Below are 26927 nucleotides of genomic sequence, written 5' to 3'. Positions count from 1 at the left end.
AGACCTTTCATAAGTTGACAGAGTTAATAAAATTTGCAGAAGCTGAAATGACAAACAACAGAAAAATCACACTGAGACTGGGCAGATTATTCATGTCATGTCACCAGAATGAAAAGCCAGACATTTTTGTGATGAATGAAAACTAATAAAAGTGAACTATATATGAAATGTACTTTAATAAATGCTTGCAATTGTTGCAATGAAAACACCGAAGTTAGCGATTTTATACCTGATAAATGTTTTCTTCCGTTTCAGGCTCACGGATTGGCTCGTGTCCAGCCTCAAACACAATGTACTATTACACCAGCCGCCAGAGAGGAAAAGTCAAAGATGAAACAGAAGGGAAAAAGGCGATTTGGAATTCCACGTAAAAACATAGGCAGGCATTAAAGAAACAAGTTCAAAGTACAGGCTGGCAGCAGGACAACTGGTTTGTTGGAAAGCGCAGAGTAAGGTTGTTTCATATTTCATAAACCGGCAATGAATAGACCTAAATCTCCTCTAATGATCATTAGAGCAACTTCCTAATTCTTTCTCGCCAGGGAGACTGCCTGTGGCCCAATATTAATTTTCTGAAGTCAACGTGAATTTTGCCTCTTTTACACAATGGCAATTATTTCCACATATATTTATTATCTATGAATAAAAGAGCTAAATCCAAACTGGGAGAATAGGCTGGTACTCATGTAACAGGCCACATGGCAAAAGGCTGTCACAACACTTTTCATTTTCAGGTTCTTGCTTTATTGTGAGGAGCACAAAGTAAAACTCCTGACATTATGAAAGCTGAATAGTAATCTGGGGCATCCTAAATCTTATCATCTTTCTTGCTGCACCTTAGGCACTGTTCAATATTCACTAATGGTTGAATCAGTTTCTTTCAGCGTGCCTCCCACTGACATGCCTGTGTGGAAGAACACAAAATCTCCAGGAAAAAAAAAAGTAACCTATCATATATTTTGTTTCAGCACAAAAACATGAGAAAGAAATTACTTCTGTTTCTTCTTCATACTCAGTAGGGTATCGGACATGAATATATTGACATATTCCTGATAATCATCTTTGCTCCCAGACATTCTGCTTGGATGAAACAAGACTTAAATTTCAGATCTATTATTAAATCATAGCCCAAATGCCAACAAGGGAGTGTGTTATAACATCAATTCCACTGTTGTTTTTTCCAAATATTCACCCTCTGAATTAAATCCTAGCCCTGCAGAAAATAAAAACAAAATGTCAATTTATTACTATCAGCACAAGGTAGTAATAAATTGACATGTTGTCAAGCATTGGAACAGGCTGCCCAGGGAAGTGGTAGAGTCACCGTCCCTGGAGGAGTTTAAAAGACGTGTAGATGTGGCACTTAGGAACACGGGCTAGTGGTGGACTTGGCAGTGCTAGGTTAACGGTTGGACTCAATGGTCTTAAAGGTCTTTTCCAACCTAAATGATTCTATGATTCTAAGATGTCACCTTCCTTATTCTCAAAGTAGCTCCTTTTTCAGTTAGTTAGTGTATTCAAAAATGATGACAAATCTCATTTGGAAACTCAAAATCTGGACTGACAAGCCACATTTTAGGAAATATTTATGACATATTTAACTGAAATATTCTATTCTATACAGATATATTGTGCTTACAGCTTAATTTCTAAATATGCTACTTTCTGTAAAAATCTTACAAGTTCCTCAGAAGACCTATCTGAGTAAATTTCAAAACATCTTGTTAAAGGTTTTGGCTGTGTTTGAAGATAACATATATCTAGTCATTTCTGAAACTCCAAGGCCATACAGCTTCAGAAATTACCTGGTATACAGGATCTTCTACATCTTCTTCCAAAATTGTCTACAGCAAAGTAAGAGGACAGGCAGTAAAAGCAAAGACATAAACAGTAGAGATAAAAGAACTGTATTCAGAAATTAAAGGACAGCAAAGAAATAAGCAAAATGGGCAGGTAAGTATATAGTTTTCTTTCTTTAGTATACAGATAAAGTCACATTATTGCACAAAGTAACTTTATTCAAGTTTCATGCGAGTTTAACAATCTGCACCTTATATGATTTGATTCAAATACACACATTCAGAAGTATATCGAATCCTCCCTAAAGTATTAGACACTGTTAAAAAACCTGACTTAAAACACACTGACCTTCATTAAAGTTTTCCTTCTGAATCAGAAGAAACACTATGTGGGAAATGAAGAGATCATTTCCAGTTGCTAAACATGTTCATCATACCCCAAGTGATAGCTTTCATCACTTTAATCCTACTTCTGAGCTCACGATGACTGTTAGGTTCATATTTGTCCACTTGAACCTAGCACCGTTCAAACCCATTGCCGTTAAGAAATGCTGAGGATGCTCAGTGCCTCTTTGGAGCAACCTTGGGGGATACTTCAAACCATACTTTTCTTGGCAGTAGTCTAAGCTTATGCGTGTACCTGGTATACCGCTTGTTCACACTGTTTGTCCTTTTGTGCCTTTTTTTCCATTTCTTCCCTTTGTTTCAGTTCATAGATGAGCTGAAACAGGTCTCGCAAGTCCAGAATTACAGGTTCAGCCTATGGAAGCAAAAACAGGAAGGAAAGTTTCTATATGGGAAAATATACACCTCTTATCCCATTCTGCTGATAGAGCACTTACAGCATCTCCACAACTGGAGAGAACTTCATACAGAATTAATTTCTGCCTTAGCATCCAGGCTCAGGTTAATTTCTATCAAACTAACTTTATTTGCAAATTAATAGTAATTATAATTATGAATATAAAAGGCATATATATGAACATAAAGGCATATTTATTAGTGTTTTCTCATACAATGGAATTACGGTAGACTATATGCAAAGTAGCTATTTGGTATCTATCACTTCCTGTTTAAATGAGTATAGGAATATAATGAAATTTATCTGTATCCGGTCTAGTTTAGTTAGAAAGAAAACAATAACTAATTATAAAAAAAAATACATCATGAAAAATCAGAAATAGTGAAATACATTTGCTTTTTTCTGGTTTCATTAATTTGCTATTTAAGAACATCTAAGCAGACACCTGTGACAAGTCTAGCACAATCATAAACAATACAAGATTGGCCTCTTGAACAGCTTCTTATGAACACAGCTTTTCTATTGAGCTACACTGTAGAAAATGACAGTGATTTGATACTTACTGCCTGGGCTGTTTTTATTGCCACAAATCTGTGATTTCCCTCCTTTCCACATACATATCCAAATGCTCGATGGTCTGTGATATCCTTTGCGATGTATGAAATTTCATGAACTGCATGGTGGTGCTGTAGTAGCTATTAAAAAAAGCACAGTAAGAAATATCCATGAAAATGTTCCATTAACAAGTGTTAGAATTCCTCTTTCATCAGTGCTTTACCTGGATCTCAATACACCTATGGATTTAAAACAAGCAAACATATCCTGGTATCAGAATCAATGAATATTTGAACTCTTTAAGCCTATTCTCTTTTCAAAATCTAGCCAAACTTGACTTGCTTTAACAATTTGACTAAAAGCTTCAGCTGAAGATCTTTCTTGGTATCTTTTGGTGAGATATAATTCAATAGAAAGTATCATGTTACCTAATTACTACCTACACAGCATCCTAGGTACAGAATCAATATTTGTAGGTATACAAAAGAAGCAGCAAAAGCTACCTGTAGCTTCATACAGGGCGACTCTGAGGACAGACTGATCTGCAGGGGCTGCAGTGCTAGAGCTGAGATATCCAATCTCTCTAAGAATCGGCACCAGGCTTGCTTTATCTCTGCAACACTCGGCATCAGCCAGCAAGCGATACTTCATTTAAAGCAGTAACAGAGCTCCAAAAATGTATTTTTCCCATAAAATTAATGGAAATGCAATTATTCAATTTGAAATCGATGCTAAATGCAAAAGTTCACGTTTTATTTAAAATCCCACTTTGGTTAATTGTAATAATAAAAAGACTCAATTTTGTTTTAAATGTATGAGTAAAACTCTCCCCAGAGCCAGGACATGAATCTGAGATTCCTATAAGTATGTCTTGGAGTGCCAGAATCTTTCTCGCTGCAGCCTAAATAGCAGTTTATTACCAAAGTAATACTTAAGTATTTCTACTCAGAATAATGTCCTTGAAAAGTTTATCTAAAACAATCTACTAGTTTGAATTTCTACCTCCTGATACATTGACCTGCTCTTCTATCATCTAGGGATAATGCTATTTCTGAGAGCAGGCAAAGCCTCACAAAAAATTCTTCTGAGGTCCAGATTCCTGCTGGTTCTGAGAAAAGCACATTTTGAAAATCAGCATGGCATCCAGGCAATCTCTAAACAACCAGTTATTTTTAGAGTTTAAAAAAAACATTTTAAAATTCAAAACTGGAGAGGACGTATGTGTGTAGAAACAAAAAGGCTGAGCGCGTGCAGGGCAAGTGACAAGCGGTGAGACTTTTGTAGAACACGGATTGAAATTTAAAAGGAGAGGCAGCATGCAAGAGACAGATGACTATATATAAAACAAAAGACTGGACATGTTTCATTTTCATTTCACAGTAAATGACTCCTAACTTCCCAAGATCAAGATTGCTTGCTCGTAGGAAAATGGAAGTGTTGCCATTGACTTCAGGCTGAACATGGCTAAGCTGAAGGTGCACTTCAGACTCTTCCAACGTGTTAAGCATTTAAAATTAATGATGGGATCTTACTTAGATAATACAGGGGTATTGATTTATTAGGTTTTTCTGAAAACCAAGTTGCATGCTATCTGTTACAATGAAATGAAATGTTCCCATCTCTCTATTCTGCATATGACAGCGAACGTTACTTCTGGCTCCTATTAAATCAAAGTTCTTTGACATTGCTTTATTGATTGCGAGACAGCGTTTTGCACTGAAATTAAACTGTGATCAGATTCCTTCCTCATGGAATTAAATGTGAAGATCAGTCTACCATGGAAAAGTATCACCCACAATGTAAGACAGCAGATGGAGACACTCCAATTTATTTGGGAAACCTTCATTAACCGTTCGAAAATCATTACCTTTTTAATGGTTATGATATTTTACATACTGTATCAATAGATGTACAAATTAAGTAAAGGTGACTGCAACATTATCCTTTCACATATTTTACTGTATGGAGTGTTTAGCAAGAGTTTTTCATTTGTTTGAGGGATACTGAGTTGGAACATACACATGAAATGCAATGTTGCATACACACATCTGTACTCAAATGTAGATATAATCACTCCTTCGAACCTGCATTTTCACAGCCCTCGATTCACCTAATATGTCCTTTCTACATATTCCAATACTTCATTCCAAATGTTATTTAATGAGTGCCTGACTCTTTGCTCATCGTAAAGCAGAAATGAGACTCCTGTTGCAGTCAGTAGAGATTTACCACCACAAAATGCAAGATCAGAACTGCATCCTTTCTGTAAATCTTTGTTTTAAGGACGCAGCCTGCCCAGTACCCCGCAGAGTCCTTCACAGCAGCGAGAAGTGCAGTAGAGTAGAGGACAGCAGAAGGGACAGCACTAGGAGAAATACCATCTCATCCAGCCACCCAACAGACTTACAATTGAGGCTATCTATATAAATACAGGCTCTTTGCGTGTTTTGATTAGATTTGTGTCTGATGCATTCGCATAGATGAGTCTGTCCCATAAAATGAGCTCAACCAATAGAAATGTCATCTTTATCCCTCAGTTTATAACTGCTCACATGTAGCCACCCCCTCGATACTTGATATGAACAGTTCTGAAAGGAAATAAAACAAAAGCCATGCAAAATTGCTTGTAGCAGTCAGAGCTCAACAGTTAATGTTCACAAGATGATCTGCCCCACTTTCTCCCCAGCCTGTTGTTTTTTGGTGGTTTTTTTTTAGTATCTTCAAGGTTTTACCATGACTCAATCCTGTCTCTAGTGGGTCAGAAGCACGTAAAAGAATTATTTCATAACTCCAGGATGTTTATGACACCCCTGTATGCCCATGCTGATGGATTCCATCACACACTATTTGATGTTTTTACTGTATCTTTGCTAAGCGCTGCTACGAGCCATTTACCAATTCATAAGTGAGGTATCAAATTGTTTTGGAGGGCTGCAGTACAACAGAACAAATTATAGAGAAGACTTAATTTGTATTACAGTACAATACAGTCAATTAAATATTGCACAGATTGGAAAGTAATTCAACATTTAGGCCTCAGTTGTTAAAAAAAATCCACTGTACATAGCCTCCAAATTATTTTAGGTCTCCTGTGACTTTAGTTGCTGTTGCAAACATTGAGGATTTTAAATGGAAGCGCAAACATTGAGGATTTTAAATGGAAGCACAGTCTCAAACCAGGTAACTAAGATGCATGAGTCCTTTTTAGGCTAAACATTATGTCATTATTATATTTTATTCATACACTAGAAAGTTTTTTCCTGGTGTTAAACTTAAAGAAGTCCAAAATACCCACCTCCACCAAGGCTGCTGTCTTCCCTCTTCCCCTTAAGTTTACTCTGCTCTCTCCCACTAGCCATTATTTTCTCTCCTTTTCTCCATTCTATCCCCCGCTTCTCCTCTTCCCCCAGGTTACTCCCTGTACATCACACTGAATTGATTTAGCTGCCTCTGAGATCTGCAGCATTTCTAATTTCCTTCAGGCTGCTTGGCACCTATCATAAATTTTTTCACCCCTTATCCTCATCTTGCCCCTTTATTTCCATGCTGTAGCCTCCAGTGCCACTAAATCAATTAAGACAATCAATTAAGTACTTGGAGGGTCCAGCAATCATGTCAAATATGTGAGTTAGATGGCATGAGAAAGTCACTGCTTTACTATCGCTATTTCTCTTTTAATGAGGTTGTCTATTTAGTGGAGCCTGGGGCACAGTGTTAAGAGCCACAACAAAAAATATCCTGCAAGCTGCAAAGCCTCCCATAAAAGCTGCCCCAATGAAAGCAGGAAGCATGTACCATACAATATTATATCCATAAGGACAAGTTTCACAGGGATTTAAGTTCCACAGCCTTTCACCTTGAATAACTGAACGGTGAGCCTGTTTTCAGATAGGTGGTATCAACTGACAGCTCCGCCGTTACAATTTCCACGCTATCAATACTGGGATGTGGGTGACAGACGTGGCCCAAGCATCCTCTGCATTTCTATTCCCATCTATTCACTTCTATCACATTTGAATAAGCAATAATACATTTTGCGTGTCACATAAAGCTCCTCAAACATCAGAGTTACTCACCAAACTGCAAAATGCTTAATAGATTCATAATAAAATAACTTTAGGGACTATAGTTTCAGTCATGCTGCTGTCTACCTAAAAGTCCCCTGCACTCCAACTGATGTGACTGCTCAGCAGCACATTAGGAAATCAGGCCCTGCATGTTTAGGAAGACCACTGAACAAATCATAGAACCTGAACCTAATGTGGAAAATTATGGCAATGCCTTAACAAGAAGCTTAGCAAGCCAGAAGTGCAATAGTACATTGATCATTATTTACTGCAACACATTAAGTGAAAACAATGAATTGTAAAACACATGAGTGTTACTGAGATGAATTTTATCTCATTGCCGCAAGAAATGCTGGAGTGGTACAGACATGTAGCCAGCTCCTCCACTACACCTAGGAGGCTGCTGTGTTCCTTAACGGAGCTCAAGACATGCATACTACGGCACTTCGTCAAATGTTCTCCATGGCCATTTCCTTACAATTCCTGTTTGTTTTAGCTGAGATTTGCAGGGATCATGGGGACAACAACTGGTCACAAGCGCTTCTCTAATTGCCTATGTTCGTGCTGCAATGCTTCTCTGCTGTTTCATTAAAATGCACTTAGTAGAGGTGGGCTGGAGCTGCTCGTCTCCATCATAAACACCCCATAGTCCAAATACACATTTAAAGAGCAGACATGAAACACCTGAATTCTCTACAGCTCCAGATTCAAATCCCAGACCTGTCTAATTTTATAACTTACAGACAAAGATGGAGAACAGTCCCCTGTATGTAGACAACCAAAAAAACCCCACCCAAACCACCCAAACCCCCTTGCTGGCATGCAGTTTTCCCTGGTACCCATTAATGGTGCATGGATACCTATTAAGCAGTTATGAACCTTTCAACTTCCTTTCCCCCTAGAGACAAGTATGTTTCGATGGGACTATGTACAGACAATTTGGGGAAAAAGTCAACGATCTCAAATGTCAGTGAAATGGAAAATGAATCAGTAAATCATATTTGCACCACGAACTTTCCCGTGTTGTTTTCTGGAACTTAGTATTTGGGTGGCAGATGGGGTGGCAAGTATCAACCTACCCAGATATGCAGGGGACAAGCAGATAGGGGAAATGCAACAAGCCTTCCCCTAACCACTGCAAAAAATTTCAGTTTAATGTGAAATAGCAAAAAAGAGACAGCTTGGTGTGTTTCAGAGCTACCGTTACCAACAACTCCAAACTCCCTGCAAATTACTACTGGACACAGCACAGGGCGACCGAGAGCAGGGGTGGTGACAGAGCTCATCCACCCGAAAAGTCAATTGCTCCCCCAGCGCCATCTGTGCATTCACCCACAGCCTTTCCCTGCCTCCCTGGTGGTTCCTGAGCACTCGGCACAGTATAAAAACATTTCACTGGCATTATGGGTGTTGCTAAAGTGTAAATGAAGAGACAGAACTTGCAGGTTGCTGTGAGAGGCAGCTAAATCCAACCTGATAAGGCTTTACAACACACCTTGTAAATTTATCACTGCTGCTGATTTCTCTATTAGTGACAGGCTGCTGCAAATTGTGGTGTTACTGCTGCAGTCTTCTCTGCCTCCACTGGGCAGATGCTTTTCATTATCCTTTTTCCTTTCCTATTATTTTTGCCCATTTTCCAAAGATGAATACAAAAAAACCTGTTTGGATTTTGCTCCAATTGGTCAGGAAGGCAAGAGGGGAACAGTTCACCCAGGCCATATAATACAAAAGGGGACGTTTGAGCAAAGGAGGAAAAATAGCGGTCACAAGAGAAACAGCTTTAGAAACTATGCGTCTAAACAAAAGGCAAATAGCAAAAATCATATTTTTAGTCTGGCAGTCCTTTCCTACCGTGATGAGTACTCCAGTTGCGTGTCCATGGGGAGAGGACAGCAGAATAAACAATATATGACAGATCACAGTAATTTGGCTTAAATGTGGTAGTGGCTGGTGTGGGTAAACACTTGATAGACAAAAAAATCTGTTATATAAACATTTAGTACAATACATGGAAAATTTAACCTAGTTTGATCTAGAAAATGAAGAGAGCAGTACAGTTTAAGCTTAGCAATTCACCAAGATACTGAATTCCTACTAGAAGAGCAAGCAGTCTTGGAACAAAGTATCATTTCAATTCAGCTTTCAAAAATACATCTCACATATGAACACCTGAAAAGCAAAACGCACTAGAAACCTCTTGTGGTTATGAAGATTTCGGTATTGGGAGGCATTTCCAGGCACTGGCCAAGATGATCAGTTTTGATCATAAAAGAGTATAAACTGAACATACTACCATGGAGTGAGAACTAAACCCTTGTGCTGAAGGAGACTGAACATGTGCTACTTACTACAGAGATGAAATGAATGGTCCAGCCCTGAATCTTTTTGACCCAAAGCCACTCATGGAGTTTGGGCTGAGCAATATGTTATGGACTTTCCGTCTGCAAAAAACCCAAGAATAGGAGCAGAAAAGGCAAATGTAACCTCTGGAGTGTCCTCCAAGCCTGAAGGGACTTCTCAGATGGCAGCCTTTAAGCATGTCTTCACAATGAGAAGAAAATAAATCTGTCTAATCCCTGTGCTTCTTCCATACACACTGATTTTGCAGACAATAACCTAAAGAAAGACATTTCCAAGTGCCAACTTCTAAAAGGCGTTTCAGTGCACGAGCTTTGCAATAAAAACACTTGGCACAAAAAGCACACTTTCAGATTATATGCAGATCAAAGCTTGGTCTATGTATCACAAAGGGGCACATAAAATATGGTGCTGATAAAGAAAAGAATCAAGACAGATTTAGTCCCAGTTATCACAGACTTAGTCCCTCCAGGGGGTCAGCAGTCTGGCTGTGTCACAGCAAAGCACCCAAAAGATGTGTAAATTTAATTTCCTCTTAATAACAATTAACAATAATAACAATAAACTCTGAAGAGCCATTCTCTTCCTGCAACTGAGAAGACTGAAGCAAAAAAACAGATTATGTGACTTCCCAAGCTTACACAGCAACGTACAGCTGAGTCAGGAAAGATGAAAGTCAGTGAGCATAATCGTATGTCTAAGGATAAGCACGTCTTCAAGTGAAGTGCTAGACTAAGCTCAATCTGTACACTCCAATTCACACTATATAAAGGCAACCACTTGGCGCAAGTACCCTCGGTAGGAGCCTCTTTGGTTGGACTTGGGAAGATAGCTTAAAAGGGTACTTCAGCCTCAGCTAGAATCTGAATTAATCCTTACCATTTCCTTTGCTTGATGAAAAAAGTATCCTGCTACTGCCTGTATCTTACCTGGGGAGCAAGAGCAGCAAATTCTTAAGAGAGCAAACACAAGTGTCGTTGTTCGAGCCTCCTGCGATAGGCACATGCAGTGGTGATCTCGGCTGGCCTGGAGTTGTCCTCACCCGAGACCCCTGGCATACACTGGGAGTCAATTAAGTTAGCGGGACTTTACTTTGCCAGCACAGCAGTCTAATTGTGATGAATGGATCTATGATATCGAGCTAGCTGGATGTTCCAAGAACCTAATTTGTGAAAGAGAACACCACTAAGGTAATAAACTTCTGTCTGGCTCTCATAATTTGTAATAATGTCTGACAAAGACCAGATAGGAGTTTAGTTATTGTTCATTGTCTTAGGAAGCAAATGCTAAGTTGCTCATGCAGAAGATCCATTTATTAGATATATGAATTTGGAAAGGAACAAAACAAAACTGGAACGCACACACGGCTAATTTTGTACCTTCACTTCAAAGGCTTTTCAATTTTTTATTGTACCAGGAGTGAAAGCAGCTAGCTAAATCTAAAACCCTTGTCCAATTACCATTAATCCCAAGTTATATTTTAAATAGGTACTTGCAAATGTTGTTCCAGGACAAAGAAAATCCTAAAGGGCAAGGAAACATTTTCATAGAGCTCTGGAAAAACAAATGTGCTACACTAAAGCCGTGATGCTGGACCTCCCATGAGTCTCGTACTATTTTCTTATTGTTTCTGCATCAGACACAGTCATTCTTTTATCAGAATGGTTAAAACAAAGAAGGATTTGCACAACAATACCAAGAAGCAGCAAACCTGATCCTTGATACCGAAGTCAATGGCTCCGCTAGGCCATAATTAGTGGGCATGGTTGATGGTTGGACTCGATGATCTTGAAGGTCTTTTCCAACCTAAATAATTCTATGATTCTATGATTCTATAATCAGCTCAGTAATGCAATACGGCCCTACACTGCAACTGTATGGGACCACCTGTAGACTACAATACATAGTTTTACCTTGCCATTTCACTATTTCAATGTGGTGTGCAAGTAACAATACCTGCCTACAAGGATATTATTTTATTCTTTGGGATGGCAGCTGCCCAGTGGCCACTGCTGGGTTTCCAGGGCTGTAACACATCTGTCCGAGTGTATTCCTCCTTAGTCTCCACCTCATCACCTTCTGCAAAATGGTCAGTAGATCAAAACAATCATAAATATACCAATATTGCTCTCTACTCTCAAGCCAAAGCTTGCATACAGCCTAAGTGTAGCACCTCTGGCCATGCCTTGTATTTTTTCCTGATACACCCTGAAATTTGATTAAATCTTGAATTTGAGGGAGCACAATATTCAGTAATGAGACAGTCATTTCGTTACAGTATCACTGAACCTCTCCATATTTTTATTGCAGTCATCTTTATAGCTTGTGAATGTCTTTGAGAAGCCTTTACTTTTACAAGGTTCTTTTGTTCCTTTACACCAGCATTCCTCACCTCCTGAAATGCTTTTGATTTACATGAACAGCACAAGAAATTCCTTCATACAGCTCCTAGGAGCTTTGGAGGCAATTTTTTGGCTTTAACTGTCTCAGATCTTAACTGCTTCAGATTCAGCAAGCATTATGACCCACCCTCTTCTTGTAGCCTGTGATTTGAAAAGCTCATCAGTGAAAACCAGCCTCTGATTCTGTTGATTTGTCATGCAAACCCTATAAAGCAGAGCTTGCAAACATCACAAAAATCCCACTCATACTAGCAATACTAAAATTTAAGTTGCACTGGATAGTCATCAAACAACAACTTTCTTTAGCCATAAATCTACTTCTGTAACGTTCCAAACTTCTCTGGAAAAGGGGAAAAAGGACAAGAGGGATTTATTTTATATTTATCTATCTGTCTCCCAGATACTCATACCAATTTAATAAGACTTTAGAGGGGACTGAGAAAAAGCACATGTACAGAGAAGAAGAATAATAGAAAAGGACTCTATGAATTCACAAACTGTGTATAACCAGTACGCCCTGCTCATCAGCCAACTGAAAATGAAAGCAAAAAAGTTGAGAAGTTCACATGACACAATGTTTTATATCTTTCAAATACAAAAGTGATTTCACGATCAGATATAAACCAAAGCATACAAGCAAGAAATCCTGTGTTCCACAACGACAAATTGGTTTCAAGTGGCACAGTACTCAATTGGACAAAATCAACTCAGCCCACCTCTTCATCTCTAATGGCTTAATTTTCTAGTGGCCAACATATAGAGTACCAGCTAAAGGAGACATCCTGAAATGTCTCCTACCACAGACATCGGTTTGCTTATAAGAAACACTTGAGCTTACCTTTCCATACCACAAACAGTTAAGCTTTTCATCTTGGGGTCACCCTTCTCTACTACTACTACTTTTGCCCAAATTCATTGTCATGAGAAATTCTCCTGGTTCCCAGCAGAGATGTCTGAGCTGCTGGATATTCTCCCCAACGCAGAACTGGCCCGTGAGGCTATGGCAGATTTTTGAAAAGACTAAGGAACAACCTCTGTCAATATTGTAAGATCTCAGATTATTCCATAACTGGAAGTGCACAACCACAGAGCATTATAACAACGCCTGTGTTGAAGGTGCCTGAGGGCTGTTGATGGACTCAGTGTATGTGCAGGTTCGAAAAAGATGACTCTGGAGTGATAAGTTTTACAATTCGGAAACAGTATCATTAACTACCTATACTGGTCATAAAGGCCATGCCATTTTATTTTCAGTCTTCCTACAGAAAAAGAGAGGAAACCTCTTCCTTTGAGTTACGGTTGCATGTATAAACAAACTTCAGATAATCCCATAAATGTGCCACTCCTTCATTTGTTCAGGTCCCAAACCAGACACTTAACCTAGGTTATAAAGCATCCGTAGCAACACTACGAGTGTGTGCAGTACTTGAGCCCCCTTACATAAGAATAAAATAAAATGTAAAAGGCAAACCTCCAAGAGACTCTAAAAAAGAACAAAGAACTTTCAGGTAATTTTTGGCTCGATTTTGGGTTCCCCACCCACCCCGCATTATCCCAAGGTAGAAATTTCTTTTGGAGTTGCACTTAGTAGGTGTTTGGCACATTGTGTTACAACAGTTCTACATTTCAACTCAGGCAATGGAAAGTATTTGTAAGTTCTGCCCTCGCACCTTTCAAAAGGGAGCCCTAAAGCTCCCATTTGCACATTTTAATGCCCAGAGTTGTTTCTTCCCTGCTCATTTTCATGTAAAGCAGGCTGAATGTTTAGTTTTAGTCTTCTGCTAATTGAAATCTCCAAAAGCAAACTTTGATTAAACAGTCCGCACGCAGATGTGGCCCAGCAGAGAGCATGGCTCATTTACCTTTGCTTTTCTCTCTCCCTGCCTTGCTCTTCTGTCCTGGCAGTGGGTGTCACACAGGGTCTGCCTTTCAGAAAAGCTGTCAGGCAGTGCTGCCCTCACCTTTTACTTAAACGCATGCAGTAGAGCCTTTCATAGCTTTGATGCATGGATGCTGGCTTGTTTTCTACTTATTCCTTTAGTTCTCCCCCACCCTTTACAACTTCTGTGCACAGCATGTCTTCTACTTCTCCTAATCAAAACTGAACTTCCTCATTACTTCAGTCTCAGCACTGCGCCTTATGCACGTACAGGTTACAGTCTCACATGCTTTAGACTTTAAAATACTTCCGAATTCCTGTATCATTCACAGGAGAGCATTTGGCTAATTAAAGATCCCAGAAGGCTATAAAACCTTCTACAAACCAACTCAGCCTTTTTAAAAGCAAGGACACAATCAAAAAAATTGGATTCAGATCCATATTTTGACTACCTAAAAAGAAAAAAAAAATACTCAGACCTATGCAGAGCAGGGGCTAGGAGCCATATGCAATATTTTCAGACACCCAGTCTTCTTATTTGCTTTAAATGTCAAGGCACTCAAATTAATTAGTGCTCTGCCTCACCTATTTCACAACGCTCCCTTTAAAGTCAGCAGGAATGTTGCTGCTTGTTTTGCTGGGAGTACAGTGATACAGAATTAGGATGGGAACCACAAAGGTTTAAGAGGTATTAACAGTAGAGATAGGTAGACTCCATTAAAAGCTGCTTTTTCTAGAGAAGTGCTACAATTTAGGGACACGTTAGGCACTGCTGTAATTCCACAATTACTACCAGGTGCTGCGTAGCACAACGGGAGATGCTGTTCCAGCCCTTAGGCTCTGCGACACATGGTTGCCTGCATGCTGAGCATACAGTGCATAAACCAGAAAGGTTACGAATACAATCACCTCATTTGGGAAGACAACTTTTATGAACAGTTACTTATGTTTTAAGCAAAGATCTATGGGTATCTGAAATTTATTACTTATTCAACTGAAAGACTGGGATAAAAGCAGGTATTTGTGTTTGGTAACTGTTGACAAGTAAGAGCATCCAGTGGTAACCACTGTCCTTCCTCTTCTTCTCCTTCCACAGGGCTACTTATTACATACACCAAATGGTAGAAAAGGTGTTTACTCATCCCCCTGGACTATCAGATTGAACAAAGCTCTTGCCAATTTCCCTGTAAACGCAAACGTGTTCCTGAGGGCAGAACATCATCCACTGATTTTAGTGCCAATAGAGATCTATTACTATCATCTCACAAACTCCAGGTAACTTTAAAAGTAAACCTTTCTGTAGTTTCCCTCTCCCATTATATTGACAGCAAAGGTCATCCGTCTCCCTTGCATCCGACCCCAGCAATGGGAGAGGTTAAACAGCCTACAAGTTAGCACAGAAATTCAGAAGCATCGTCGGTAGTATTGCTATTACGAGGGCATACAGAAAATTGCAGAGCAGCCTACCAGATAAAATGCACTGAACAGGAAGGAAAATCACCAGCACACCTGGGGCATAATGCTTCCCAGCCATCTCCAAGAGGAAGGAACAGTACATTTCAAAGGGGGACGTAACTTTCTGTTATGGCACCCGCTGAAAGTCCCCCACCGCTCTCCAGGGAGATTTCAGTACATCTCAGCCACCTGCGCTATTATTATGTCAGCATTTCTCTTACTAAATCCTTTCCCGAGCAGTGTGAAATCAAGCCGTTACAATTCTGCATGTGCTGAAAATGGGCCTGAAATCTTTTTCTAGTGTTTTTTCTTTCATTTTTCTAGTTAGTGCATTAACCTGCCTTAAAAATATCAGTACTTGCAAACAACTCCCTCACCCCAAGCAACTCTGTATTTTGGGTGCTCTTCTATAAGACAAAGTCACAGCTGGGGCCAGGGGGACTACAATGTGGCTTTCATATCCTAATTCATTTAGCTGAATCATAAAAGGGTAGTGATTATAGGCAAAAAAACCCAATATAACTTTATACTTCGAGTTTTCTGCTGTGGGACAGTACCTCACCAGAGGCATGCAGTGCAGCTCCACTATATAATGGGATCTATGACAAAAAACATTTTTATAACCAAAAGTTGACTTTCAAGTTTTTAGTAAAATTCACTCCAAATTCTGCTTAAGCATACCAAACATTAAAACGGTATCAGAAGTGTTTACATAGTAATTTTTACTACAACAGCTCTATAGACAGATTTCCCCTCCACCCATATGCAATGGAGACCAAATGGCGATTGGGAATATGCATATAGTGAGGCTCCCCATACCATAACACATAATGCACGTGGCAATACCTCCCTTTCTTAAATGCATCCTGGGGTGCTTGGCTTAAACAACAGGAAGCCATATACAGCCAAATGAGACCATCAGTAAAGTCATAAAATCTTATTTTCTGCCTTTTTGAAAGCAATTCAATTTCTACCCTTTTCACACTGAAAAATACAACTACAACAAATTCCCACAAATTATTTCAGTTTGGATAAAACATCTGGAATAGGTTTATTTTATCTTCATGCCAATTAACGTCAGAAATATCACAAGGCAGGTCCTGCAGATACTCACTACAAGGCTGAACTCAGCTCTAGATAAGAGCATTTCCAGATGAGAGGAAGGAGAGAAATTTCAGCCTTCCTCCATATGCCAAGTTGTTAGGAGGAAAGACCTAAGGTTCAAACCAAAGCTCTATATCCCAAAACGCTCAGACTTCACAGCGTGCAAAATCACATCTGAGTTTTGCCTTTTGAGTTCTTTTTTTCACAGTGACAAAACCGTCATAATACATAAAGCTTTTACAATCTTCATAGAGCAAACTGGGCATCTATAAAATGTATCTCTGTGAGCTTGTGGCTATTAAAAATCCCAGTGGAGCATTCTGAACCATCCAAACTGTCTAGGGCACACTTTGGAAGGCCAGTAAGAAATTAATTACAATAGTCAATAAGGGATGTAATTATGGAAGTAGGTTCTTCTGACATTTACATTTTGCTAACTGTCAAGTGTTATTTATGAAATGTGTTATTGTTTACCTTTTGAAGCTTCAGAAGACTATAAATACCTTATATAAGTAATATGCAGGGGTTTTAAGTCCCCTACTTCACCATATTCTAATTAGGTATATTTATTGCATCTAGAACAGTAAATGCCATGTCTTACTATTCATATTTACAAGTAGAAAGATAGGAAACTGCCAAGCAACAGGGCAAGATTCCCAGTTGGCCAGAGGGATCTTTCGCAGGCAGAAGCTGAGGACAATGCATACAATTCCCATAATGCTTAAGGAAGGTGTCACCATTTTCAAATGTACATGTAAAATTTGACTTTGCTGTTCTTCAGTATGCTTTTTATTGTTATTACATAATATTTTTATCACTGCAGTCCTTAGAAGTCCTCAGCATGGTCCAAGATCCAACATTTCTTACAAAAAGTTCCTATAAACAGAAAATTCTGATAAAAATTCTGACAAATTACAAGGTAATCCCAGAGAGTTCATGCTTTTACTTCCAAGCATTGAAAGCTAAGGGCCAGATGCCCCCTGGAATATCTCTGAGATGCATGACTGCCGTAGCTCCTCCTCTTAAACCCTTAGGCATGAAGAAATTCTTCGCTCGCTGCCCTGGCAGATGTCCTCCATCATTCCTCTGCCCTTTCCTCCCGGGTGAGTACGCTGTGGGCAGCTCACCCCTGAAATACCAGGCTGACACGGTAGAAGGCATGGTTGATTTGACCTGTGCAACCAATCCCCAAGCCATACCTCTCCAAGGCCACAACAGAAACGACAGACGGCCAGAAGAACGATTTCATGAGCTGGATCTACAAGCCACTAGATGGGCTGTCCTCATCCCAGGCAAATGACAACAGGGTGACTACAAGAGGCTGCACAGCTCTGCGTGACAGGCTGCGATCACAGGGTACCAACAAGTTTCTAGCATGGGAGTGTTTTAAGGAGGGATGTGAAGAGAAAATAAGGGGGTACTGCATGAATACATGCAAAGAATTCCTCCAAAGCATGATGGGCAGGATGGGAAGAGGCTTGGAGTCATTTATTTGAAAACTGAATAAAGGAATGATCAAAGTTGGTACTGTGGAATGACTCCTTGAAAGTGGATGAAGAGTAAAGGCAGCCATGAAGAGCCTGGAAAAAAGCATGGCAAGGGACTGTAAAATAGAGAAGGCAGACTCAGCGTAGGAATGCAAAGAGAAGTGTGACATGATCAAAAGAATAAGCTGAGACAGCAATCTTGGCAGTCACGATGGATTTCAAAAAGAAAAGTCACATTTGTCAAGGACAAAGAAAAGGATAACAATTGAGACACAAAATGAAGAGAGGCAGGACTGGGTTTTAACTGTAAGCATGACAATAAATGCTGTATTTCAGAGCAGTTAAGAAGAATCTGTAAGATCTGGAGTTACCCTGGATGTGACAGTCAGAAACAACATTGAGTCAAAAAGTGTGCTGAATTTACAGGGCTGAATAATAGATGATGCTGATAGTTTCCTCAGCGCTCCTAAAAGGAGGTCGGAGAAACACCTTTGGGAGTCAGGATTAAAAGGCCCAGATTAGCCATGTTAAGCTTGAACTGTTGGCTAAACGTGCAAGGAGAGGGCTCGAGAGACAGGTCAAGATTTGAACAGAAGGAGACAGGGCTGGCATCATTTGGTTTGACACAATAACCAAATTTGTATTTGCATATGAAGTATCTCTGATAAAAAGCACAGCAGGAAGAAAAGGAGATCAAGGACAGAGAGCACCCAGGAAATCCTGGATGAAAACTGCAGGAGAGAGAAAGAAATTAGAAACATGGGTGTAAAATCCAGAGACAAGTCATGGAGGCCATGTGGAAGGACTTATTCAAAATCAGCTGGTAAGTTAAGGATGTGAAGGAAATGCTGCACCTGAGATCAACCATGAAGAGGCCAGCAGGAACTTTGGGAAGATCAGTTTTCAAAGAAATGAAGGGGACAAAACCCACCTCCGGGAGCTTCTGGCCTGGAGCTGGAAGGAGCCCCAGGCAGGGACCGTTAACGATCTCCTGGCCAATACCATGCTCTGGCAAACACAAAAATTCAGTAAACTAATCACACCATCTCTCCTGCTCTCTGCAGAGCAAGTAGAGAGCAGATAAAGTTAATTCCTTCTTTTATTTCTATTTTTAAATATTCAGAGATGCTCAGTGATAGAGACTTGACAGTTTGACATTTCATCTGCTCCAGCACATGTGCTTCAAGGAACAACTACAGATCCATAATCGTACCTCGATTTCTGGTCAAAGATGCCAGAACCAACAGATTTCCAGTAAAGTCAAGAAGTACCTTTGGTACATTTGAAATGAGGTGACTTATGCCAAGAGTGAGAATTTTAATCTTGCTAAAATTTTCTTTCAGCCAAGTTTAGCTGTCCTGTTAGCGATATATCAGCATAACTAACGCTATCATTCACATCAAATGGAGAAGAGCAGCAAATCCAGGGGTTATCAGCACAAACCTGATAAAGTCGCAGAACAAGCTGGAAAATGCTTTACAGAAGCCTTAGCAACAACTTTGAAAAATCTATGCATTATAACGTCAAGAGAGCTTAAAAGGTCAGGAAGATGGGCAAAATGTAGGCATCTAAAACAGTGGCTGGATCATATCAGAGCCATAGCATTATCTCACTAGAAGAGAACAATCTGAGGCCAGCAGGATTATAACCACCCACTACACATTATTTATTTGGACATCGTTAAGAGTTAAAGCAGAAGCACAATCACTAGTTCTGTGGCCAGAATGAAAATGCAAATTAAATTTTTTTTGTACAAAATGATACAGGTAAGGTCTGGTCCCCCTTCCATGGAAAGGGGAGATATTATTCACCGAGAAACACCTTCTCAGGTAGGTAAATCCCGTTCTGTATGAGAGTCACATAATCCTCCTCAAAGATAATAACGGTTAGAGTAAGGGATAGATAACAAGAACTAGAATGGATAATCAACACGAAATATATATTTATACATACAGTTATGAAATACATATTTATACACAGTTTTCCTTCCTGGATTTCATACCGACAGCCTGAAGAAAATGGCTACAGATTAAATTCATAAAACATGAGTAATACACTGCAATCCTTATCTGCAATACTGTAACCCAATCAGACACTTACAGTATTCCTAGAAATTTTACAATCCCACAGGCTGTGCCCAAGCCCTGTATTTTGATAAAGATATGGGTTGACATCTCTGAAAGACTAGCCAATCTCTTCAAAGTGTGTAATAGGTAATACAAATGAAACTCACTTTTACAATGCTGCATAGTCCAAAAAAAGAAAAATTGGTGAAATGTCTATCATCTGCATAAACTAGGTTACAATCCATCTGTTTAGGGAACTTCTCACAAAGAAACAAGGTACTGATATAGGTCTATCATGGTTTTTGGACAACTGTAGAGTCTAGACAAATATTTCATGTATAACAATAGCTCATATAAATATGTATATTGCAGTATATTCTGGTAATTTGCATATCCACCAGCTGATACAAAATTTTACTTTAACAGCACTAATTCTTTACCTAAAGCCAAATAGTAATTTTTTGCTTTCATCATATTTCTCTTTCACAGTGTCTGGGTCTTCCATTAAAGTAAACAGGATTTTGCAATTAGAAAGTGCATGAGTTTAAAAGTATACCTCATTACACAAATGTGGAAGAAAATGGTTTCCCAAGTATTTTATGGAATTTAATTATTATTTTTAAAGAAATTTTTGGAAAGTAACCTACGGTAAACAAAGATTTATTGTTACATAAATAAACAATGAGACAATTACAGCCTCTTTATGGAAACCATATTAGTCATGCACATCTAATGAAGCATTACTAAGCTATCACAGGGAGATAGCCTGATGTGTGTGATTAACAAAATAATACTCATAAATAGCTAATGAACAATGATGGTCCTTTAAAAATTTTGCATATCCTGCTATATTGAGAGTTATGGTTTTTGTCGCTTTCTAAGGAGCACATTAACCACTAAGTTCCACCCTGAAAAGGACAATATTAAAAAGCATAATGCAACTATTTGCATTTTTGCCTTCTACAGACCACGCTTTTGAAAATATAGAACTCTCATGAAAGTCTACCAACAAAGAATACATTTCAGCTTGTGCTGTACTGTGTTTGAAAGATGATGTCTTCAGATGTCGCCAGGGTGCCGGGGAATATGGCAGAACAAATGATCAAAAATTATTTTCATATAATATGCAGCCATGAAATCTCTGAAGTGGCATTAGGTAGAAAAAGTCTGGGTTTAGTAATAATTGTGGTAGATTTTTTTTATGTTAAAAAAAATAAATGTATTTCTGTCCGGTGGCATATATATTTGGCAACCATGTTCTGGAAAAGGCAAGCGCGATGGATGGCCAACATATGACAGTAGACAAAAAAGGTACATTGATAAGAAAAAATAGGGTGAAACCCCACGTGTAATGACAATTGCATACGACAGGAGAACATCCTGTTAGTCAAACTAAATACAACTTCAGGATATACGGCTAATGTTGGGACTTTAACAGCAGAACAATTTGTGGTGTTCTGCCTGTGTGCGCAGACTCCTCCAGCAGACAACTGAGTCTATACAGCAGCACACGCAAACTACAGGCTTGCGGGGTGAACTCTGCTAAGCAGGGCCCTTCTCTCGCATTCTAAATACGTTGACAAGTATTTGAAAAGTGGTATGAAGGGACCTATTTAGATTAATCCATGGAATAGAATGATGAAATATAAGAGAGGAGAGGAGTTATTTCTATTGCAGTGCTATAGAGGAACTAAATCGAATCGCATCTACAGTGCAGACTCACAGCAAATCCTGCTGTTATTTTTCTCGGTGAGATAAATTCTTCCCAAATGATATTCCACCTTCACCCTAATCTCCTTCATGGATAAATTTACTCAAAGGGCAGAATTCCTGATGGCTGGAATAATAGCATTATTTAAATCAATATTTTTTGATGAATATTAGGTCTGGAACATATCAGAGAGAGCTATAAAGTACAGGGGAAAAAAACCTTGCTTATCATTTTCAGTAGTAACCCAACTACAGCCCTTCATCTGTAATGAATCATGGAGCAATTCCCCTAAATCATCTGTATGAAGTCAGCTATGACACTGTCAATTTTAAAAAATTTGCTAGTTTTGAGCTACAAATTGATTTTTTATTGTGATAAATTAAAATCCAATAGTAGCCTACAAGATACTAAACATACAGAAGCCTACATTTTTTCAGAATATTTTTTCTCTTTCTATCACATCAGACTGCCAGTGTGGCAGCTATAATAGCAACAGCCAATGATAAAAATTACCTCTGTAGAGAGGTAAATAACCTTTCCAAACAAACAATAAATGAGCACCGTGGCCCAAAATATCCTTTGGGGAATTCCAAAATTATGGAAACACAACTAAGGGAGAAAGCATTGTGGGGGACAGGGAGGGCTGTTAGAGGAGAAAGCAAATGCAGTATTATCCAGGCTCTTTCCAATTAAGGGCATATTTTCTTCCCTGTTGCACAAATGTGAACATCAGTCTCCACACTTTATAAATTCTTAAGTTTAACATGGATATCAGAAGATCTGTGTGAGCAAAACATAACCTTTTTGCAACCCTTTTTGCTTCCTTCCCATCAAGAGTCAGGCTGAGCTATCGTACATCCCCAGTTTTGCCAGCTTGTTGCTTCTAGGTCAAGAATGGGATTATCAGTGTCCTGCATCACCTAATTGCATCGTCCTTATCTTGCCTTATAGGAGGCTCCACATCACAGCAGTAATGCAGCCTTCTTTGGGGGTGACTTTAGCACACAGACATCGATGTGAGACTACACAGACGGTATTATTTATTATTACAACGGCTGACTTCTCTTAGCATTACACCACGATGAGTCAAAGCCGTGTGGATGAGACACAGTGCATCACCCCTGTATATTTGTCTCTTGTGCTATGGAAAGCACCTTGGCTCAGTAGTGTCCTGCAGGCTCAGAGAGCCCAGAGACACTGTCGGGGTCTGTCCATGACCTGTTGCTGATGCCAGCCAGTGTATTTCAGATGATGAGATTGTATGTGACTGCCAGCAGGAACGGGAATAAGATGACAACTGTAGGTTGGCAAAGCAGAGACAGGCTGGATGAGAGAGACTATGAGAAGAGTGGGACAAGGATGTGAAACTTGGGGACACAGAGAGACCCAAGCTGGGGAAAAAGCCGAAGGGATGGTGGCTGTGAAGAACCGGCAGAGGAGTTCATGCATCCCTGCTTCAAAAGCTTGGCATGGAAAGCATGATCCTCCTGCTTTCAAAACAACACGTAAAAACTGATGTCGAAAGCTCCCCACATCCCTCTGTCACAGTCCTGTTTCAAAAAGGACAACTCAATACTCCTGTCCATCACTCCAGCAGCTCAGGGGCAGACATCTGGAAGGTGGATTTAAAAGGTTTCAGTCTAAGCCTGAGTGAGTGAGTGACAAGGCTACTGTAAGGATGATATAGTTATGTCAGATTTAGAGTATAGGGTGTCAAAGTTACAAAATGAAGGAGACTTGTTCTCATGTCCCCATCTCACTAGTTGCAGACAGGAGAGCGTGCAGGATGCTGCAGGAAACGCAATTTGGCTAAAATAGACCTTCGTTTCTAAAATGCATCCCCTTTTCCCCCTTCATTTTATGAAAAGAAATCCAATGTTTGTGAAACATTCAGAGACCAAGTGCAAAAGGACTAGTCTTTCTTTCTTCTTTTTCCAAGAAAAGGCTTAGGAAAGTAACTGTGGCCTCAGTGCAATTTGCAGAGTGTGTGGCAAGGCAGTAGGCTGCGCGCTGAAGAAAAGAAAACAAAATTTTACCATATTGTTTGGTGTACTAAACTCTGTTCTGTACACTGAACGAAGCTGGTATTCTCTGGCCACAAAAAGGTGCGTCACTGCATAGTTAAGTACTACCCTAGTGTCTGTTTATTAAAGGATCCAACCACAACTGCACTGGCAGCCCTAATTCTGACATTTCCTATCTTCTAAGCACAGGCTGTAACCTCAGCAATGTTCTCTTAAACACTGCTTTTGTATGAATACTTTACACACGCTGTACACAACACATTCCAAATGAGCTTTTCATTACTAACTACTTGTATTATGTATCAGTGAGCTCAATGACATTGATTTTCTAATAATGTAAATTAACTGGCAAAGATAATTTCATCTATCATCAGTAGGGTTTTATTTCTGGCATCATGTTAAATAGTTAATCTTTCAAAAGATTAAATCAAGAGCTTTTTAAAATTCAAGGCAGAGCTTAAACTGCTGTAAAAATCTTCTTAATTAGGATTAAAACACTTTGTGTGTTGTCGCTTTTTATCTAAGTAGTATAATGTTTTGCTTAGGTTTCTTCTTTCAGAGCAATTTAAAAAAATCAAACATGGTACTGCTGTGGCAAAAACTGTGTAAGGCATGGAAGTGTCCTGCAGCTTCCTCGACCAGATGCTACTGGACGAGTTGCTGCTTGGCAGCCTCAAATAGCGACCTCAAACTTTTCAGTATCTTTTACCTCCAATTCCATACAATATATACTTTTTCTACCACTGACAATACAAAAGCTCTGATTCTTATGGTTACTGCGTACCTCACAGAAGACCGTCATTGCTGTTAATAGGAGCATATTGCATCATGGTGACTACAACTGCATTCATGTGGAATTACGGACCTGATAGAAATTCTTAGATTCCCCTGGGACAACTTCAGGGCAATCCCAGCTAAGTGTGTGCTGCTGCCGGCAGTTCCTTCTGCAAACAGTGGGCTGGTATTTCCAAGAAGCAATTCTTTATCTGGTGGAAGGAAAACAAATTCCTTCTTGCCACTTTCTGGACTCGGAGCTGTGAGTGTTTATGCATGTAAGGAGCACCTGTGTACTCAAGTAAGTGGTTCTGCAGAAGTATCCAAGGACAAAGCTTTACAATAAACCACGTCCCCATGCTACACTGTACACCTCAGTCATCTAATGGCTTGCTCTGATATATGATAACCCTTTATCAAGCATCTCAGATGCTTCATGTGTGCTTACGCTGGTGAGACATTACTGCTCAGCTAGGAAATGCCTTTCAAGAAACATCCATGAAAAGATTCGATTCTGTTCCATCACATGATTATTTTACTTACCCCTGTCTTTTCGTCGAAGATTTTGATTCCCCCAAAGGAGACTGTTAAGAAGATTTTTTGTTTATGTTCTCCTTTCGAACGAGCCGCAGCAACAATTCCCTATTGAAACAAAGAACAGTTTGGCTGGTTTCATTACTCTTCTAGGTGTCACAGCAGAGCACAAAGATTTGCTTGTGGACGATTCACCACTTTTCTAGGAAAACTTAAGGGCTTTCCAGGAACAGTTCCCCTCTTACTTCTGGCTTCCTCCCTTTTTTCAAGGTACCACATCTCTTTATGCTACGCAGACAGCATTTCAAGCGTGCTCCCACTTCCAACCCCTGCACTAGTAATCCTCCATGAAATTTGTTTTCATGGAAGCTGAAGGTCATTTCTAGCACACTTTTCCCAGCCATAAGCTGTTTTGTTTTCTTTTTTTTTTTTTTTCCCCCAAGAAAAAAACCCAACAAGCAGTGGAGGTAAAAAATGCCAACAACTTTAGCCTACTTCATGGGCATACTTATGTGGAATAAGCAAATTGAGCTTTTTAGAGTTGAAGAATATTCTTCTCAAAAATCAAACTATACCTCTGCTGTAAAAAACTGGTATTGAGGGTTAGTTTTTTTCCTGATCTCAGGCTTTTACTTCGTAAGTGAACTTGCTGATATGCATCTCATGTATTATTCTCCCACAGTGTAAGTATAAAAGTAACTTCTATTATCCACCTTCTCAGGAGCCTGCCCTGACCAATAACACTGTACTAAGATCAAATGTAACCTATTGCACTAGTAAATAAATTAAAACATTTAGCCTTTATCTGATGCTCTGCAATTTCAATATGTTTTAACAATCACTAACTTATGTTTTAAGACGTTCATGATGTCATTGTTCTCATTACACAGACATGAAAATTAAAGAGAAAAAAATGGAGTCATTTGTCAAAAGTCACCCCAAAACTTTATGCCTGGCCTTAAAACTCATGTTGTTAGACGCTAGGTTTCCAGAGCCCACAACTTCACGCTATGCTGCCTTGCACACAAACATGAATTTCTACTGTTCCCTTCCCTTAATAGTTTTAGTCATCTCGCAACACTGTTTAGATCAATCTTGCCACTTTGCAACCAGGTATCAGGCATCTGGGAGATGCAGAAATGGTAATCCATGGAGGAGAGAGACAAAAAGGCTTGTGCAGCAGAACGGTGACAACTCTCCCAAATTGCTTCTAGGAACTGTGAAATGGTGAGAAATATCCAGTATACAATTAAACCAGATAGGAATATTGTGGCAGATGTAATAAATCAACAGTGCACCTTTTAGAACAGATTAGATTTTGCTTGTCATAAAATGTTTGTAACTGATTTGTAAATTATTTACCAGGTCTTGCTTTTGGATTGTTCAACCATAAGATGCTTGTCACCCTTTGCTGTTTATTCATGAATAACCACCTACTCCTCCCAGTCCTCAGGACTGGAACCCTGCTGGTTGGTAGTGTAAAAGATACTATTTAGTGATTTCTCCTCCTGAAAAAATCACTAATGGAAAATCCATCAGCTCTCTTGACAGAGTGCTGGGGAGAGGACTGGAAGAAAAAAAATTGGGAAAAAACTGCAAAGCGTTTACTCCTAGACCCAGCTTGTAACCCTACAATGCAGATGGGAAGCCAACAGCCAGCCCTGCACTCAAGGAAAACATAACCTATCCTTCCTTTTCAATGACTCTAGCTCTTCCACATGTCCCAGGGTGAGATAAAGGATGCTTCCTACAGAGAGCTCTTATGCTCTTTGAGGGTTCTAAGAAAAGACTCAGACAGACAGAGATGTCGATCAGGCTCCAGAAAGTCCACCCTTCTACACCACTAGTGCTTTTAGACTCTGTCTACTCTCTAAGTTTGCAGTCTACTCAAAATCTGCCTTTGTCAC

At 39.5% G+C, this 26927-nt stretch overlaps 1 protein-coding gene across 21 annotated transcripts in view; it reads right to left on the bottom strand.

The window, feature by feature from the left end:
* Positions 1-26927, bottom strand: part of DAB1 (DAB adaptor protein 1) — a 471933-nt gene that overhangs the window by 38946 nt on the left and 406060 nt on the right. For 15 of the 21 annotated variants that reach the window (XM_069788615.1, XM_069788621.1, XM_069788614.1 and 12 more), the window contains 5 exons: positions 25030-25128; positions 3165-3296; positions 2440-2559; positions 1806-1844; positions 230-295 (listed from right to left, as the gene is read on the bottom strand). In XM_069788615.1, coding sequence (XP_069644716.1) covers positions 230-295; positions 1806-1844; positions 2440-2559; positions 3165-3296; positions 25030-25128 — 456 coding nt within the window. The remainder of the gene's footprint in view (positions 1-229; positions 296-1805; positions 1845-2439; positions 2560-3164; positions 3297-25029; positions 25129-26927) is intronic. The other 6 variants (XM_069788631.1, XM_069788629.1, XM_069788633.1 and 3 more) reach the window with 2 other exon arrangements.

Source organism: Haliaeetus albicilla, chromosome 8 (genome assembly GCF_947461875.1).
Source record: "Haliaeetus albicilla chromosome 8, bHalAlb1.1, whole genome shotgun sequence".
Lineage (NCBI taxonomy): Eukaryota > Metazoa > Chordata > Aves > Accipitriformes > Accipitridae > Haliaeetus > Haliaeetus albicilla.
Note: the sequence above shows the minus strand (reverse complement) of the source record. Positions and strands in the feature narration are given on the sequence as shown.